The sequence below is a fragment of the Vulpes vulpes genome, chromosome 13 (genome assembly GCF_048418805.1).
Source record: "Vulpes vulpes isolate BD-2025 chromosome 13, VulVul3, whole genome shotgun sequence".
Classification (NCBI taxonomy): Eukaryota; Metazoa; Chordata; class Mammalia; order Carnivora; family Canidae; genus Vulpes; species Vulpes vulpes.
The window spans coordinates 35,054,257-35,072,956 of NC_132792.1; the positions used below are offsets into that span (position 1 = coordinate 35,054,257).

Below are 18,700 nucleotides of genomic sequence, written 5' to 3' on the forward strand. Positions count from 1 at the left end.
ACATTCCCAGTTACTTCACACTTTGATTCAGCAGGCACCTTCAGTATGCATCTTGCTGCCTCTGTGTCTCCCATTTCCTCTGCCTGGCACATCCTTTTCCCATCCAGATGACAAACTCAAACTGCAATGTTACCTCCTTAACACCTATCTTAACCTCATAGGCAGTACCTGGGCATTTCTCTTGCTCTGCGTAATCACTATCACACCTCTATTACTGTAAAAAGATTGGAATTTACATATTCATTGCCTCTACTAAACTGTGATGCTCAAAGGCCGGGCACTTTACTAATTCCATTATTTTTAATATTTTCCATTACACAGCAGGTGTTCAAAGACAGATTGCCCAGGTTTGAATATTGGATCAACCACTTGGAATATTTGTAATCCTTGTTAATATACAAGAATTTAAGTTTTCTCTATACTTTTTCTGTGCCATGGTTTCCTCACCTAGAACAGAATTGTTGTAAGGATTAGACAGTGTGATAAACTGCACAGCGCCTAGCACAAAGTGAAGCTCAGAACCACCCATAACTTTTTTTTTATTGGAACATATTTGACATATGTAAATTTAAGGTGTACATACTGGTTTTGTACATATATGGCAATATGATTGTTAATATAGGGGATCCCTGGGTGGCGCAGCGGTTTGGCGCCTGCCTTTGGCTCAGGGCACGATCCTGGAGACCCGGGATTGAATCCCACGTCGGGCTCCTGGTGCACGGAGCCTGCTTCTCCCTCTGCCTGTGTCTCTGCCTCTCTCTCTCTCTCTCTCTTTCTCTCTCTCTCTCTGTGACTATCGTAAATAAATAATAAAAAAAAATTAAAAATAAAAGATTGTTAATATAGTGTATCTTCATCACCTCACATAATTATTTTTTTGTGGCAGGACTAATTAGGATCGATCTCTTAGCAAGTTTGATGTTTATAATACAATATTATCTATAATCATGCTGTGCATTAGAGCTCTAGGATGTAGCTTATTTACTAGTTGCTAGTTTTTACACTTAAACATCTCTCCTATTCCCCCAACCTCCAGCCCCCTGGTAACCATTTTACTATTTTTAGGAGTTTGGCTTTAAGATTCCACATATAATTGATAACTATATACAGTATTTGTCTCTAACTTATGTCACTTAGCTGCCCTCAAGGTCCATCCATGTTACAAATGGCAGATAGACTTCTTATGACTGAATATTGCATCGTGTGTGTGTGTGTATAATCTTTATCCATTCATCAGTTGATGGGAATACTTGTTTCCATGTCTTGGCTATTGTGAATGATGCTGCAATAAACATGGGATTGCATATATCTCTTTAATATCCTGTTTTCATTTCCTTTGGGGATATACCCATAAGTGGAATTGCTGGATCATAGAGTAGTTCTCTTTTTATTTTGAGGAGCCTCCATACTGTTTTCCATAGTGGCTGTACCAATTTACACTCCCTCCTGTGTACAAGGGTTCCCTTTTCTCCACATCCTCACTAATGCTTATTTCTTGTCTTCTCGATGATAGTCATTCTAATAGGTGTGAGATGGTCTCATTGTGGGGGTTTTTGTTGTTTTCATTTCCCTGATGATTAGTGATGTTGAGCATCTTTCCATGTACCCATTGGCCATTTTGAGGTCTGCTTTGACAAAATGTCTAGTTCCTCTACCCATTTTTTAATTGGATTGGTTTTGTTGTTGAATAGTGTGAATTGTGTGTGGGGTGTGTGTGTATTCAATAGATTTTAATTCACTTTATTTTTCTTGTATAAAGCTACATACTGGCTGGAGCCTGGGTCCTCTGCATGGAGACTCTGATGTGAGTCTTTATAAGATAGTTGAATTCCTGATAGGGAGACTTGAACACAATCTCTTTCCAGAGGTCAGCACTAGGTCTTGGAAATGGCATCACAATTGGCCTTGGCAAAGCTGCCTTGGGTGGCAGTGCAGCCCCTGGCTGAGGCCATCATCAGTAGCTTCTTGGGCATAGGGGCTGAGAGAAAGCCAGTGATGCTGGGAGCAGTGATGAGGCACACCAGCACAGAGCCACAGCAGCCAGTCACCGTGCATGGCATGATGTGGGGCTTGCTGATTTTATTCCACAGTAGCCTCTCCACACAGGGATGGAAAGCTTGGCCAGGAGATGGCCCTATGGATGACTGTTGCTACCTTGGAGCACTTAACCCAGAACAATGTGTATGTTGTCATCTCTGATGGCAACAAATATCTTGAGCCTGGTCTGCTGGCCAGCATGGGTTTGTTTTTGAACAGGCATAATGTTCAAAACCTCATCCTTGACAGATACCTCCAGGAAAGTCGATCTGAGATTCAATGATGGGCTGGGACAAGAGATACTTTTACTCCAGGGACTTGATTTTCATGTCTTAACCAGGCAGCTCAGCTTGATCACAAGGACCTAGTTAGTTCTTGGCCTTGGCCCCAGCCTCATCAGGGCTGCAACCCCAGCCCTGCATGCCACTGCCAAACCTAAAAGAAGCCACCACTGCCTCCCATCCCAAGTCCCCCCAATCCCTCCAGACCTTCCTGCTGCACGAGTGCCATCTGCCATTTGGTGTTTACTTGGAGAACTGTTTATATATTTTGGATATTAACTTCTTATCTAGTATTTGCTTTGCAAATATTTCCTCCCATTCTGTACATTACCTTTCCATTATGTTGTTGCTTTTGCATTTTTTTTATTTTTATTTTTTATTTATTCATGACAGACAGAGAGAGAGAGAGAGAGGCAGAGACAGAGGGAGAGGCAGGCTCCATGCAGGGAGCCCGAGAGAGAGAGAGAGAGAGAGAGAGAGAGAGAGAGAGAGAGAGAGAGGCAGGCAGAGACAGAGGGAGAGGCAGGCTCCATGCAGGGAGCCTGCCGCGATCCCGGGCCTCCACTGAGCCACCGGGGCTGCCCAATGTGCAAAAGCTTTTTAATTTTTGCTTTTGTTTTTGCTTTTGGTGTCATACCCGTAAAATGTCATTGCCAACACCACCACGAAGGAACTTCTTTCCTTGTTTTTTTTTCTAGGAGTTTTTTGGTGTCAAGGCTTATATTTGTCGTTGATCTGCTTCAAGTTAATTTTTGTGAGTGGTATAGGATTAGGGGCCCAGTTTCACTTTTCTGTGTTTATCCAGCTTTCCCAGCACACTTTGTTGAAATACTATCTTTTCTCCACTGGGTGTTCTTGGCTGCCTTGTTGAATATTAGTTGACCATATATGTAGAGGTTTAATTTGGGGCTCTGTTCTGTTCTACTGGTCTGTGTGTCTTGTTTTTCTGCCAGTGCCATGTGGTTTTAATTACTAAAGCTTTATAGTTTAGTTTGAAATCAGGAAGTGTGATGCCTTTAAGCTTTGTTCTTTGTTCTCATAACTGCTTTGGTTATATGGGATCTTTTCTGGTTCCATACAAGTTTTAGGATTTTTTTTTTTTCTGTGTGAAAAATGCCATTGGAACTTTGATAGGGATTGCAGTCAATCTATATACAGATTGCTTAGAATAATAGGGACATTTTAACAATATTAATTCTTCCAATCCATAAGCATGGGACTCCTTTCCATTTGCCTGATTCATCTTTGGTTTCATTCAGTGAAGTCTTGTAGTTTTGCCTGTACAGATCTGTTACTTCCTTGGTTAAATATAGCTTGGGCATTTTGTTTTTGATGCTACTATGAATGGGATAGTTTTTCAGATGTTTCATTGTTCTAGAAATGCAACTGATTTCTCTATCGATTTTATATACTGTGACTTTATTGATTTGATTAGTTCCAACAATTTTTTAATCAAATCTTTGGGATCTTCTCTATATAAAATATCAAATGCAAAAAGAATTTACTTCTTCGTATCTGATTTTTATGCCTTTTATTTATCTTGCCTGTTTTAGATAGGCTCTCCAACACTTGTATTAAGAGTGGGCATCCTTGTCTTGTTCATAATCTTACAGGAAAAGCTTTTGATTTTTCACTGTTGAGTATGTTCATTTTCACCAGAGATATGGGTATTTAGTTTTCTTGTAGGCTCTTGTCTGGCTTACTATCAGGGTTAATGTTGGCCTCATGGAATCATCCTAGAAGTGATCCCTCCACAATTTTTTTGAAGAGTTTGAGGATTGTTAACTCTTCTTCAAACGTTTGGTACAATCTGCTAGTGAAGCCATCTGGTCCTGGAGTTTTCTGTTTGGAGGTTTTTTGATTATGATTCAGTCTCTTACTGGTCTTCTCAGATTTTGTTTCTTCCTGATTCAGTCTTGGTGAGTTCTGTGTTACTAAGCAATTCATCTATTCAAAGGTATCTAATTTGCTGGCGTGTAACTGTTCATGCCAAGCTCTTATGATCCTATGCATTTCTGTAATGTCTCCTCTTTCATTTCTGATTTTGAGTCTGTCTGGTGAAGCCTTGTCAATTTCATTTTTTGAAAAAAGTTTAGTTTTGTTGATCTGTTGTTTTTTTCTGGTCTCTATTTCTGCTCTGATCCCTATTTCCTTCCTTCTGTTTTGTTTGTTTTGTTTTTTTAAGATTTTATTTATTATTCCTGAGAGACAGAGAGAAAGAGGCAGAGACACAGGCAGAGGGAGAAGCAGGCTCCATGCAGGGAGCCCGACGTGGAACTCGATCCCGGGACTCCAGGATCACACCCTGAGCCAAAGGCGGGCGCTAAACCGCTGAGCCACCTGGGGATCCCCCCTTCCTTCTGTTAACTTTATTTTCATTTGATAAATTTTATTTCCCCTTTTGATTTCTTCTTTGACCCACTGGTTATTCAGAAGGGTGTTGTTGAATTTCCAGCTTTCCTCTTGTAGTTTCATACCATTGTGGTCAGAACATATGGTTGGTATTTCTGTCTTCTTAAACTTGATAAGCCTTGTCTTGTGTTCTATCATATAATCTATCCTCGAGAATGTTCCTTGTGTACTTGGGAATAATAGATTGTTGGTAATGGATGGAATATTCTGTCAGTTGGGTCCGTTTGGTTCAAACCCAGTATTTCATTGTTGATTTTGTCTGGATGATTTATTCAATGCTATTAAGGGTTAAAGCCCTCGACTGTTATTCTACGGTCTACTTCTCCATTCAGGTTTGTTAGTATTTGCTTCATCTGTTTAGGTGCTCCAATGTTGCGTGCATACACATTGTTCTGACTTCTTGCCGTATTGACCCCCTTTATCATTATTTAATGACCTTGTCTTGTTACCATTTTTGGCTTAAAGCTTTGTCTCATGTTAAGTACAGCTATCTTTGCTCTTCTGATTTTCATCTGCATATAATTTCTTTTTCCTTCCCTTTACATTGAGCCTGTGTTCTTTTTTTTTTTTTTTTTTTAATTTTTATTTATTTATGATAGTCACAGAGAGAGAGAGAGAGAGGCAGAGACACAGGCAGAGGGAGAAGCAGGCTCCATGCACCGGGAGCCTGATGTGGGATTCGATCCCGGGTCTCCAGGATCGCGCCCAGGACCAAAGGCAGGCGCCAAACCGCTGCGCCACCCAGGGATCCCGAGCCTGTGTTCTTAAAGCTGGTGAGTCTCTTGTACACAGCATAGAATTGGGTCTTTTTTTTTTTTTCTCCAGCCACTTGATTGGTGAATTCAATTCATATTGAGTAATTATTGATATATTGGGTTTTATAACTGCCATCTTACTGATTTCCATTGTTCCATTTTCCCCAGTTTTCCCCCCCTGTTCCTTTTCCCTTGTTTCACCTTTGTAAATTGGTGATTTTCCATGGTGGGTATACTGTACCATGCGTATATGTTTCCCTTTTTAAATCTTTCGTGAATCTAGATTTTTTTCTTTGTGGTTAACGTGAGGCTTACAGAAAACATTTCATTCATGTAACAGTCCATTTTATGCTGATAGCAACTGATCTTCATTTGCCTAGGAAGGCTCTACTCTTCTATTTTTATCACCTTTTAACTCTTTATATATCTCTAACAGCATTTCTTGTAAAGCAGATCTAATGGTGATAAATTCCCACAGTTTCTTGGGCAAGTCTTTATTTCTCCATTGCTGAAGGGAAACTCTGGCTGGCAATGCTTATCTTTTGACACTTTCGATATGTCATCCTACTCTCCTGGCCTATCAGGGTTTTTTGCCTAGAAATCAGATAGTCTAATGAGGGTTCCTTTGTAAGTTACACTTTTTACCCCTGGCTGCCTTTAGGATTCTCTGATTTTTGGTAGTTTCCTTGTAATGTGTCTGGGAGAAGGTATTCCCATTGAGATAATAGGGTAAACTTGAACTTTGAATTTGGATGTTCAAGTCTCTCCGCAGGTTTAGGGGAGCTATCGATTTCTAAAAAATAAACTTTCTGCCCTCTTCTCCCTCTTATCTTCTAGAGTGTGGATTATTTCAAAATTCCTATCCTCTAAGTCATTTATTCTTGCTTGCATCTGCTCTATTCTACTAGAGGCTGTTATAGTCTTCATCTCATTTACTAAATTCAATTCCAGAATTTGGTTTTTATGATTTTTATCTTTTTGATAAAGAGTTCTTTGTTCGATTGAGCATCTGACTCTTGGTTTTGACTCAAGCCATGATCTCAGGATCCTGCGATCAGTGGTTGGCTTCCTCTTGCCCTCTGCCCACACCCTCACTCATGCATGGTCTCTAAAATAATTATTTTAAAACGTTATTTTGTTCATATATTTTCCTTCCTAATATCATTGTATTGTTTTCTTACAACTAGTTGTGTTCTTCAAAACAGTTGTTCTGAATTTATCAGCTAGATCACAATATTGTCTTTGAGCGCAATTGTTGGAATTATCTTTTGGGGGTGAAATATTTTTTATTTTCATGTTTGTGTTTTTGCATTGCTGTTTTCACATTTGAAGTAGACTCATCCTGAGTCTTTACTGGCTGCCTTCCCATGGAGGGCAGATCACTGGTGTTGCTACGTCAGTTTTCCTAGGCTTTTGAATGGGTCAAGCTGCTCCGCTCTTCTTGCTCCCTCTAGAGGCAGAATTCTTAAAATTTTCTTTCCCATCTTGTAACTCGCTAGACTGGCTGCTGGACACTTTGCTTTTGTTTTCCAGAAGGTGGGGCTATTAGCTCCACAGCTCCAGTTTATGATTTCTCCCTTGCCCAGAGGTCATTTTTCTGAGACCACTCTTCACTGAATCTGTTCTCACTGCACGGGGATCAGGAGCATGCACAGGGATCTAGCCACATAGTGGGAGCTGATGTGAGTTCAGCACTTGGGGCTTTGAGGGTGCCACTGGACCCAGTGGGGGCAATCCAGTGGAAAGATTCTTGAGTGGGATACTCCCAAAGGTATGTGGGCAGGCATCCTGCTTAAGTTTTAAAGCAGTTACCAGGAACTCTATTCTTTTAATGCCCTTTGGTATTCATTCTTATTTGCCTCCTTCACCTCTCTTCATCCCCCTCAGTCATGGAGGTCCCACTAAAGTACCCTGGCTGCTGCTGGAGACAAACAGGTTTCAGCCATGACCCACACAACTGACACAGCTGGACACTCTGTGTACAGCTTTCCCCTTCCTCTGAAGGAGAGGTCATTACTGCCAGATGGCTTAGCCCTCATGCAGCTAGGTGCTGGGTATGTAACTGCCAACAAAAGAGAAGGTTTCCTTTTTAGGTCTCTACTGTAAAGTTTACTGACATTCAGGAGAAGACTGGTTTGCTTGAAAATTACAGAGCCACAGATTTCCACTAATGAACGAAGGAAAAGAGAACAGTTAAAAAAAGATCTTCTAAAGAATAAAAGAATGTGCCAGAAAAAGAGAACTAACTCTAACAACTACAGGAATAAATGACAGTACATTGATACAGAGATACAGACCTGAATGTTTTATTTTAAGAAATACCTTGACTCTGCCACAGTTAACATAGGAGCCTTCATTATGATAAGATTTCTTCACTTTCTCATTTCCATTAAGGAAATAAATATAGTCACGGTAAAAGGAGGGGGGAAAGGGACATTTAAACATTGGGGACAATGTGGAGGTGAAAAAAAGTAGGCTTAGTTTTTTATATGGTGGTAGTTTTATCATTTACATAAGCAATATATATGGGATGGGAACTTTAAGATTTTATTTATTTATTCATGAGAGACATACACAGAGAGAGGCAGAGGGAGAAGTAGGTTCCATGCAGGGAGCCCGATACGGGACTCAATCCCGGGACTCCAGGCCAAAGGCAGATGCTCAACTGCTGAGCCACCCAGGCGTCCGAAGGATGGGAACTTTAAGTAATAGAAATTTTTGCCAATTTTTGTTCTTAATTGTTAAGCAATGTTTCCATGTAAGAAAAAGTAAGTTCCTCTTATAGCTCTTAAATTAATCACAATTTATTTAATAATCACTTCATGTTGTAAGACTTAAGTGTTGCATTTCACCCTAGCAGACTGTAATCTACAAGTATAAAATGGGATTTATAGCAGGAAATAAAGGTGATATAATAATCAGCTAATGATTTTTCACTTTTAAAGAACTACATTTCTATCAAACTTTAGAGGAATCTTTCATAGCCCAAAAAATGTAATTTAACTCAAATTTTTAACAAGTTATTAAAACATAAATTAAAATGTACTTTAAACAAGTTCCAAATATTAAATATAAAGATGTTAGCTCTTGGTATGTAAGAAAATATTTACAACTAATAAAAAGTATATTGTAGAATATAATGTTCTATGTATAAAAATAAGTAAAATATTTTATAGCCCAGACCACAGGATCTTTTCTAAACCAGGTTTTATCCATGCAACTCTATTACAATACCATCCCATTAGCATTACTGGAACACGTGCATGCATGGAAGAAATCTAACAAGTCTTGACTTAAAGCTCATACTTCCTTTTTAGGGCATGTACATCTTCCAAAGTAAAATGTTTATTTGGTGTGTCTGAGAGATCATCAAAGAGCTGTTCAATTTGCTCCTTTTGGCTCTTGCTAATTAGGGTCAACATCATCTGGAAGAAAGAGAAAAACTGTATTAGCTTAATTTTTCAAAAAAAAAAAACAACGAACATTTTAAAGTTATAGAAACTCTAGGAGAAAATCCATCTCTATTATTTTTCCACTTACCATGAACCTTTCTGCTTTACTCAGATATAAAAGATGCTGATACACCAGTGAGGGATCTTTTCCAATAAGATTATTTTTCAGAGACTGAATGAGGAGGAGGAACGTATCCCCTTCAAGTTTGTTACTCAACAACACTGGCAAATCTTTTGGTTCAGTGATGGCTAAAAGGTGTGCACAGGCTTCTTTATCATTCCTCATACTGATAGCATTTATAATCTGACCAAATTCATAGGCATTGTTAGGCTTGGTAATCGATAGTTTTTCATCGTATTCTGGTGGCCCATTAGTTGTGTCCCCATTCTCAGAGGCCATGCAGTGAGTGAAGAGCTCCTCCGAGGTCCTTTCAGGTTCTTCTTCCTGGCCTTCACTCACCTTCATGAGGCAAAAAAATGATACTGTGATGGAACTGCCATTGCACACATCCCAAGCTACATTTATTAAAAATGGGAAGGAACTAGAAAACACTAGTAGGCTACATTTTAGTCAAATTCTAAGGAAGAGTAACAAATAGTAAAATCTACTTTTTTTTAGGAAGAAATTTTAAATATCCATTCATGAAAATATTTTTAAATTTTTTTTATAGTTTTCCATGAAAAACCTACAGGGGCGCCTGGGTGGCTCAGCGGTTGAGCGTCTGCCTTCAGCTCAGGTTGTGATCTCAGGGTCCTAGGTTTGAGTCCCTCATCACACTCCCTGTAGGGAGCCTGCTCCCTCTGCCTTTGTATCTCTCTCTGTCTCTCATGAATAAATAAAATCCTAAAAAGAAAAAACAACCTGTAACAACTTTCTCTTTTTCATGATAAATTTTACACTTATTTCCTGATATTTAACAGAGACATGGCCTTAAGACACTTATTTTCTTCCCTCAGAGGAAAGATACTCCAGGTTTCTCTCACTTTTTGGCTTTTTACTCTATAATGGAAGTATAAGGTGATAAATGGGATGACATTAGCATTCATGAATACAGAAGAATTCAGGAGCTTTTTTTTTGAGTGTGAGCAAGTGCATGAGTGTGTGTGCCCCCGCGCACGAGCAGGGACTGGAGGGGGAGGGGCACAGAGAATCCTAAGGAGCCTCCATCCACACTCAGCAGAGAGCCTTGACAGGAGGCTTGATCTCATAACCCTGAGATCATGGCCTGGGCTGAAATCAAGTCAGATGCTTAACCCACTAAGTCACCCAGGCACCCTATGAGTGGACATTCTTCACTGAAGGCGAAGGAAGAGCTAGAGCACAAGACACTGAATTTGATTCTGGGGGTAGTCCAAGAACTCTATTAGGGCAGTCTTGCTTCAGAGTGGTAAAAAGGCCTGAATTAATCTAAAAAATCCCATGGAGCACGGCAGGGCCACTGAAACTTGAATAAGTCCTATCAGGATTCTCCAGGTCTACCCTGAAACAAAGTTCGATGGCCACAGGCCCTCAGAGCACTATGGGGTGGAAACAATGCAAACTGTAGGCCAGACTGAGGGCGGGGGCAGAGAAAGGAAGATCCACAGTAATGCAGAATCCCAACGCCCTCCAGGGACGCAAGCTGGGGAATACAATGGCTAATTATGGCAAAGGAAAAGTTTTGTCATTATAATTGGTTAAGCATCTTTGTAGAACTCTTAGGAATCTGACTTTAGAATCCAATATAAAATCCCCCAAAGAGTATTTTCAAAGATAATCAAATACAAATACCTCTTGAATCTCAATTTTCCTTCTCTCTCTTTCTTTGTTGAATGATGCTATATTATCCTTCATGTTAAGGAATCTGGTTACCTCTTCCAGTTCCACCTTTGCCTCAACAATACTTGAATCTAGTAGGAGAACTTTATTGAGATCGTTTAAACTTTTCTGATAATCCTGAAAGTAGAAAGGCAGAAAAAATAATCTTCATAAGCAAAAGAAGGGGCACAGATTAGCCCAAGTGGAAGTGAGAATGATGAGCTGAGTGCACAGAACGTGTGCAGGGGTCCCCTTTTAGTACCCTGATGATAAAGGCAGACCCATAAAGTAGTCTTTAAACTTAAACATCCTCCGGGGGGAAAAAAAAAAAAGAGCACAGAATCTGGAGTTGGAAGACTCAAGTTCAATTCTGGATCACCACAACCTTCATAAGTCTAGTGTATGGTAGGCATGGGTTGTCTGCTGAGTAGTAAGTGGAAGAAAGAACATCCTCATGTTGGCATCTGCTAATTAGAAAATGAACAAAATATTAATCTTTGAGTTTCGGTTTTCTCATCTTTAAGGTTAACAAAAGCTTCTCTACTCTGGTTCTCACACGGCATACCAAGTATAAATGAATTAATAATACTTTTTTTAAAAAGATTTTATTTATTCATGATAGACACAGAAAGAAAGAGGCAGAGACACAGGCAGAGGGAGAAGCAGGCCTCCCACAAGGAGCCCGATACGGGACTTGATCCTGGATCCCGGGATCACGCTCCAAGCTGAAGGTAGATGCTCAACTGCTGAGCCACCCAGGCGTCCCGAAGTAATAATACTTTAACCTATATAAAGGGCTATCCAAATGTCAGCTGTCACAGAATATCCTGCATCATAAAACCCTTCAAAGTTGTACGCTGTTCAAATAGGCTAGCATCAGCATTTATTCTTCCACAGAGTCAAGATAATACATTGGGAGGGTTTGAGGGGAAAGAAAAGGAATCTAAACTTAACAAAACAGCATAGAATGTGGTAGTAGAGATAGATACCACAGAATCAGTCTGATGTGACAGGCCATTCTAGAACTACAGACCAGACCAATGTTTGGATTAAACAAAAATTCTGTGAGGAAGAAAAGAATTCCAATGATGTGTAACCTCCCTAAGGATTCATGACTTACCAATGACAGCATGCACTGAAGGCTGAGGCACAGGTAGACAGGCTAGTGGCTATGTGACATTCCTGGGGGGCTAGCTGGGAAGCCATATCCCTTCCCCCTCCACCCAGGACAGTAGAGCAAAAGTGACTTGTTTAAACAGATAAATCTGCTCTAATTCATTAAAAGGTAAATTACTTACAATACCACATAGCACTGTGTCAGGACAGTGCAGCTGGAACCTGCTACAAAAACACAAGTGACACTATATTTCCATCCAAAGTGTTCATGCTGGGAACCATACTGAAAGGCAAGGAAGCAGGGGCAGCAGAGCAAGCTGAGGCAGTAATAACTGCTAACTCTTACCATTCTCAGCATTTTTAAAGCATTAGTTTACTCACAATAGCTTACTAACTTCTTTCCCCATTTTAAAGATAAGAAAACTGAGGCACAGAGATACAATCTTTGGGATGATCAAGGCAGCAATGCCCACAAGACAGAAGAATACAGTTGTGGACTCCCAGGGAGAAGCCTGAAAACGGATCTGTGAACTACAGCCTTGGAAATGGAAGAAGTCCCACACAAGAAACAATACGTTTTTGTTTTATTTGTGTTTAAGAAAAATATGTACTTAAAGAGCAATCTGTCTGCCTGGAGAAGACCTAAGAAAACATGGAATAACACTTTGATAAGAGAAAACAAGAAAGCAGGAAGAGTGGACACGTGGAGGAGGAGCCAGTCGGCCCGCTCCTGAGCCCTGGCCCTCATGGGAGCTTCTGGCTTAGGAAGGGAAACACTAAAAAAAGTAAGGGAAACACTTTTTAAAAACTAAACAAGAGGGATCCCTGGGTGGCGCAGCGGTTTGGCGCCTGCCTTTGGCCCGGGGCGCGATCCTGGAGACCCGGGATCGAATCCCACATCAGGCTCCCGGTGCATGGAGCCTGCTTCTCCCTCTGCCTGTGTCTCTGCCTCGCTCTCTCTCTCTGTGACTATCATAAATAAATAAAAATTAAAAAAAAAAAAAAAAAAACTAAACAAGTGAGTAAGTATAAAGTATCACTAAGCAATGAGGAAAACCAAGGCTTTCTATGGATACTAATGGGGGGAAGGAGTCTCCTTTTGATAAACTTGTCAGAGAATACAAGACCTGAAGAGAAACAGCCATGCAGTGAAGGGAAGAGCAGAGCCTACACAGAGAGAAGTGTGGCTCCTGAGGAGGGCAATAGAAGGTGCTAATTACTTCAATAAGCCTTAAAAAAAAAGTATAATCACATGTATTTATGATAACCTATACTAATTGATGCACTTAACCTGTGAAAACAATTCTATTACTTTTTGATATTTTTGGCTTTACAGCATACCCAATTAATTGGCTACAAATTCCTTAAGGCCATCACCATGTCTCTTCACCATGGCATTCCACAGTCTAGCATGTAAATGGCATTTAGTAAAAGAAATAAATTCTAACACAAATACATGATTTCACTCACATGTGAAACTCAAGAAACAAAACAAGTAAACGTAAGGGGGAAAAGAAGAGAGGTAAACCAAGAAACAGACCCTTGGCAGGGTCCAGGTGGCTCAGCGGTTTAGTTCCACCTTCAGCCCAGGGCGTGATCTTGGAGACCCGGGATCGAGTCCCACATTGGTTCCCTGCATGGAGCCTGCTTCTCCCTGTGCCTGTGCGCCTCAATCTCTCTCCTGAATAAATAAATAAATAAAATCTTAAAAAAAAAAAAAAGAAGCACTCTTAGAACTGATGGCAGGCGGGCGGTTAAACAGGTGACAGGGACTGAGGCAAGCACTTGTGATGAGCACAGGGCATTGTACTGAAGCACTGAATCACTAAATTCTATACCCAAAACTAGTACTGCACTGTATGTTAACTGGAATTTAAATAAAAATTTTGGGGGAAAAATTCTAAATGAAAGCCCTGTAATTTTCAAAACTGGCCAGCGTGCACACACACAAAATTAAAATCCTCTAGAAAACAAAAGATCTAAGAAAGCAGAGTGCTCAACTGAGGAGTACAGGCAGGGCACCTGCTACCCACCGAGTCGGTGCCAATGCCTTAACAGACACCTAACGAAGTGGGTCCCTGCCTAAGTTCTGGTGCATTTTATAAGAAGGTGTCCCCTCTGAAGATCTGGAAATTAAAATTCGCTTGGCACATGACTCAAACTATAGAATAAATAAATGTAGCTACAAGACTCAAACCAGAAATACAAGCCGCCAGCCTCGTGATCCAATGGGGTGGGATTACTCAAATTTCGAATTATCTTCCTGCATAATACAATTTCTAGAATTCATTCTAAAGACGTATAAAAAGTCATTATTTTTTTACTTTGTCAGGAAAGCAAGTTTAAAGAATCAGGCAGCCAAGGATGCCTGGGTGGCTCAGTGGTTGAGCATCTCCCTTCAGCTCAGGGTGTGATCCCAGGGTCCTGGGATCAAGTCCCACATTGGGCTCCCTGCATTGGAGCCTACTCCTCCCTGTGTCTCTGCCTCTCTCTCTCTGTCTCTCATGAATAAATAAAACAAAAGGAAAGAAAGAAAGAGAGAAGGAAAGAAAGAAAAAAAGAAAGAAAGAGAAGGAAAGAGAAGGAAAGAGAGGAAAGGAAGAAAAGGGAAGGAAGAAAAGGGAAGGAAGGAAGGAAGGAAAGAAGGAAGGAAGGAAGGAAACGAACGAACACAGAATGGAGAGGCCAGAAATAAACCCATGCATCTATGGTCAACTCATTTATGACAAAAGAGCCAAGAATTCCCCTGGGGAAAGGACAGTCTCCAATAGTGTTGGGAAAACTGGACCACTATCTTATATTATACACAAATATCAACACAAAATGGATTAAATTTGAACATAAGGCTGGAAACCATAAAATTCCTAGAAGAAAACATAGGCAGTAGAGCTCCTTGACACTGGTCTTGGGTTTTGGATTTGACACCAAAAGCAAAGGTAACAAAAGCAACAACAAGTGGAACTACGGCAAACTAAAAAGCTTATGCACAGTAAAGGAAAACAACAGAATGAAGAATCACCAAGGAGGAGAAAATATTTGCAAAGCCTATACAGGTAAGTCGTTAATATCCAAAATATGTAAACAACACATACAACTCAGTATCAAAAAACAAAATCTGATTAAAAAATGAGCAGAGGAGCGATGCCTGGGTGGCTTAGGGGTTGAGCATCTGCCTTTGGCTCAGGGCATGATCCCGGGATCAAGTTCCGTATCGAGCTCCCTACATGGAGCCTGCTTCTCCCTCTGCCTGTGTCTCTGCCTCTCTCTCTCTGGGTGTCTCTCATGAATAAATAAATAAAATCTTTAAAAAAAAATGAGCAGAGAACTGAACATTCTTGCAAAGAAGACATACCGATGGGCAACAGGTACATGAAAAAATGCTCAACATCACTCACCATCAGGAAAATACAAATCAAAGCCACAATGAGGTATCACCTCACACCAGTTAGAATGACAATCATCAAAAAGATGAGATTAAAAAAAAAAGATGAGATAACAAGTGTTGGTGAAAATGTGAAGAAAGGGGAACCCTTGTTTACTAAAGGTGGGAATGTACATTGGTGCAGCTATTGCAGAAAACAGCATGGAGGTTCCTCAAAAAACTAAAAATACAACTACCGTATGATCCAGCAATTCAACCTCTGGAAGGAAATGAAAACACTAAATCTAAAAGACGTCTGAGCTCCCATGTTCACTGCAGCAATTTACCACAGCCAAGACAGGGAAACCACCTAAGTGTCATTCAGTGAATAAAAGGATAAAGAAAATGTGGTATTTTTACTCAATGGAGTATTACTTAGTCAAGCCAAAGCTAAATCCTGCCATTTGCAAGAACATGAATGGATCCTGAGGGCACAAGCTGAGGGAATTAAGTCAGAGAAAGGCAATTACCAGAGGATTTCACTTGTACGTGAAATCTAGAACAAGACGGAATTTCACAGATTCAGAGACCAAACTGTTGGCTGTCAGAGGCAAGGGGTAGGGGGAGTGAAAGGGGCAAAAGGTACAAACCTCCAATTAAAAAATATAAATAAATAAAGTCCTGGGGGCATATATCATGTACAGCATGGTGACCACAGGTAATAACACTATACTGTATATTTCAAAGGTGCTACAAGAGTACATTTTTAAAAGTTCTCATTATAAGAAAAAAACTGTAATGTATGCTGATGGGCTAACTAGACTTACTGTGGGGATCATTTGGCAAATCAAATCATTATGCTGTATACCCAAAACCAATAATGTTATATACGTCAATTACACCTCAATTTAAAAAATCTCTAAAGAGAAAAAAAGCCAATGACCTGTAGGCTTACAATGTGTGAATTTCATTGTATTAGACCCTAAAACAAATTGGTTTTTAAGAAATATAATTTCAAGAAATGCCATCGCCCAGAATGTTATAATTTGTCCTTGTGATGTTACTTTCTACAAACATGAGCATTCATTCAAGTATTTCTACGCAGAAGAATCAGCATAAAGGAAAGTGTAATTACACAATACTTTTAACAGTATGATTTTCTAAGAAAAGAACACCACTCTACAGTTTCACATTGATGACCAGCCCATTTAAGGCCCAAATAACCATGAGCTTCCCAATCTGTGATGTCTCTACCAACTTCCTTTGGGTGACTCAATCTTCCATTCTGAAGCCTTCCTCCCACCCCAGACAACGCCCATCCTTTGGTGGAGGAATCCACTGGCACCGCTGGTTGCCTTCAGTGATTCAATAAGAAACCTTCCTGGCCTTTTTTTTTTTTTTTAATTTTTATTTATTATTTATGATAGTCACACACAGAGAGAGAGAGAGAGGCAGAGACACAGGCAGAGGGAGAAGCAGGCTCCATTCACCGGGAGCCCGACGTGGGATTCAATCCTGGGTCTCCAGGATCGCGCCCTGGGCCAAAGGCAGGCGCCAAACCGCTGCGCCACCCAGGGATCCCCCTTCCTGGCCTTTAAGTGGGCCTACTGTAATTCATAAAATTCCTTAGAAAATCAGGAAATAAATAATTTTTGAGCTGGAAGGAATCTTACAAATTATCTAGCTCCATGTTCAAGGCAGTGGAAATCTGAGGCCTATTCCAAATTTCGGGATTAGTTAGCACAGAACCAGGATCAAATCCCAGGATAATCTCACTCCTTTCCCATGATCCCAGGCTTTATGTTTGTAAAAACCAGTTTGTTTTCAGAGCTGTAATTTACATAGTAAAATGCAGATTTCCTCACCTTAAGTCCTTTGTGAGCAAGGGCTCGTCGATAGCATGCTTTCACATTCCCGTTGTCTATCTGAAGGGCCCGATCGCAGTCCTGCTTTGCCTCTTCAAACTGGCACAGCTTCAAGTAACAGAGAGCTCTGATGTAAGTAAGTAGGAAGGTAATTACGTATCATGAAAAGCAAAGACAACATATCTGTGATTTCAGACAACTAATGAAAATCACAACATAGCTTAGGTCTGTTTCTATAGCCGGGTATCTAACATTTTACTCCAATTACGGCATTTTCTTGCAATACATATAATTACAGCACTGATGATAGAACTGCACACAAAATACAGCCCAGGCCCCTCAAGGAGGCTATAATCTAGTAGAAAAGAGAGACAATTAAAATAAGCAAAAACAATAAACTCTGAACAGGATGCTCTGGGAACACCCTGCTGAGAAGTTCACTGATCTGGCGGGGCTGAGGCAAGGGCTGGAATAGCCAGGGGAGGCTTCCCAGAAGTTACATTTAAGTTGAAGCCCAGAGTATGAGGTGAGAATTATCCAGTGCAAAGGCACTGGGACGAGACTTTTAAGATGTAGGAGAGGAGAGTGGTGGCCAGGGGCCCAGCCAACAACAGTCTCACAGTGACAGTGAGTGAGAGAGAAAGAGAGAGAGAGAGATCGCTCCGGAGAGAGCACGGTGCTCTTGGGGGTTAAGGAAAGGGTCACATGGCTGGGTGCAGGGACGAGGTAAACAGGAGGCCAGGCCAGGTGGTGCAGGGTTCCGTGAAGCATGGCAAGGAGGCTGAGCTTTCTCCCAGGCGCCCTGATGTCCATGATGGGTCTCTGACAGGCACTAACCTGTCTCCCGGGTCTGAGAGGGTGGCCCGAGCTGCAGTGTGCAGGGTGCCATGGAGGGTGCCCAAGCACTTAGGGGATGGTGGTGGCCCAGGCCTGGGGTGCTGGGGAGGGCAGAGGGAAAGGCTCCCACCACCGAGAAGCCCAGCCCAGATGGGGGGTGTCAGGAGTGCAGGAGAGTGGGGTGCTCGGGTGTGAGGCCTGAGGCGCACAACTAGAAGGCAGTGGGGGCCCCCCAAGGAGAGAAGATAGATCGGCTCAGGGAGCGTGCTCAGTGAAAACAGGGCAAGGGCCTCGAGCACGGAGAGCGGCAGGGGCAGGCAGAGGCTGTAGAGCCCTGTGGGCCTGCGGACAACAGATGCAGCAGGACGGTGGCCAGCTGAGGGAGACATGCACAAGAACACCGCAGTGAGAGGGGACAGTAAACAGAATTCATCTGAAATAGCTGGGGAAGCAGGTAAAGAGCCCCTGCTCTGTAGGAACTGGACGCTCCCCTCCTCGCAGCGGTCTAGGACCACTGTGTGGTGAAGACCACCTCTCAGCAGCTTTCCAGAACAATCTGCCCATTTTTGCTACACACTGAAGGGTGCTGGTCCCTTCCTTTAGGATTCCAAGACAAAAAAGCCACTCAGGGAGTTCGAAAGGCAGCTGTGTCCTGCTCCTCCGGGGGGATGGGTGGGGGCAGTGTCAGGGCTGTCTGGGGGACTGACCCCCCCCCCCCAACACACACACACACAGCATGCCCTTGATCTCTCTGCAATGCCTCTGGCTCCATCTCTTTGAAAAATA

At 41.5% G+C, this 18,700-nt stretch overlaps 1 protein-coding gene across 2 annotated transcripts in view; it reads right to left on the bottom strand.

The window, feature by feature from the left end:
• Positions 1-7,775: 7,775 nt before the first annotated feature.
• SPAG1 (sperm associated antigen 1) overlaps positions 7,776-18,700 on the bottom strand; it is a 61,957-nt gene continuing 51,032 nt past the window's right edge. The window contains exons 16-19 of one of the 2 annotated variants that reach the window (XM_072734171.1): positions 17,078-17,204; positions 10,709-10,873; positions 9,026-9,397; positions 7,776-8,910 (exon numbers count right to left, since the gene is read on the bottom strand). In XM_072734171.1, coding sequence (XP_072590272.1) covers positions 8,779-8,910; positions 9,026-9,397; positions 10,709-10,873; positions 17,078-17,204 — 796 coding nt within the window. In that variant the 3' untranslated portion in view covers positions 7,776-8,778. The remainder of the gene's footprint in view (positions 8,911-9,025; positions 9,398-10,708; positions 10,874-17,077; positions 17,205-18,700) is intronic. The other variant, XM_072734170.1, reaches the window with a different exon arrangement.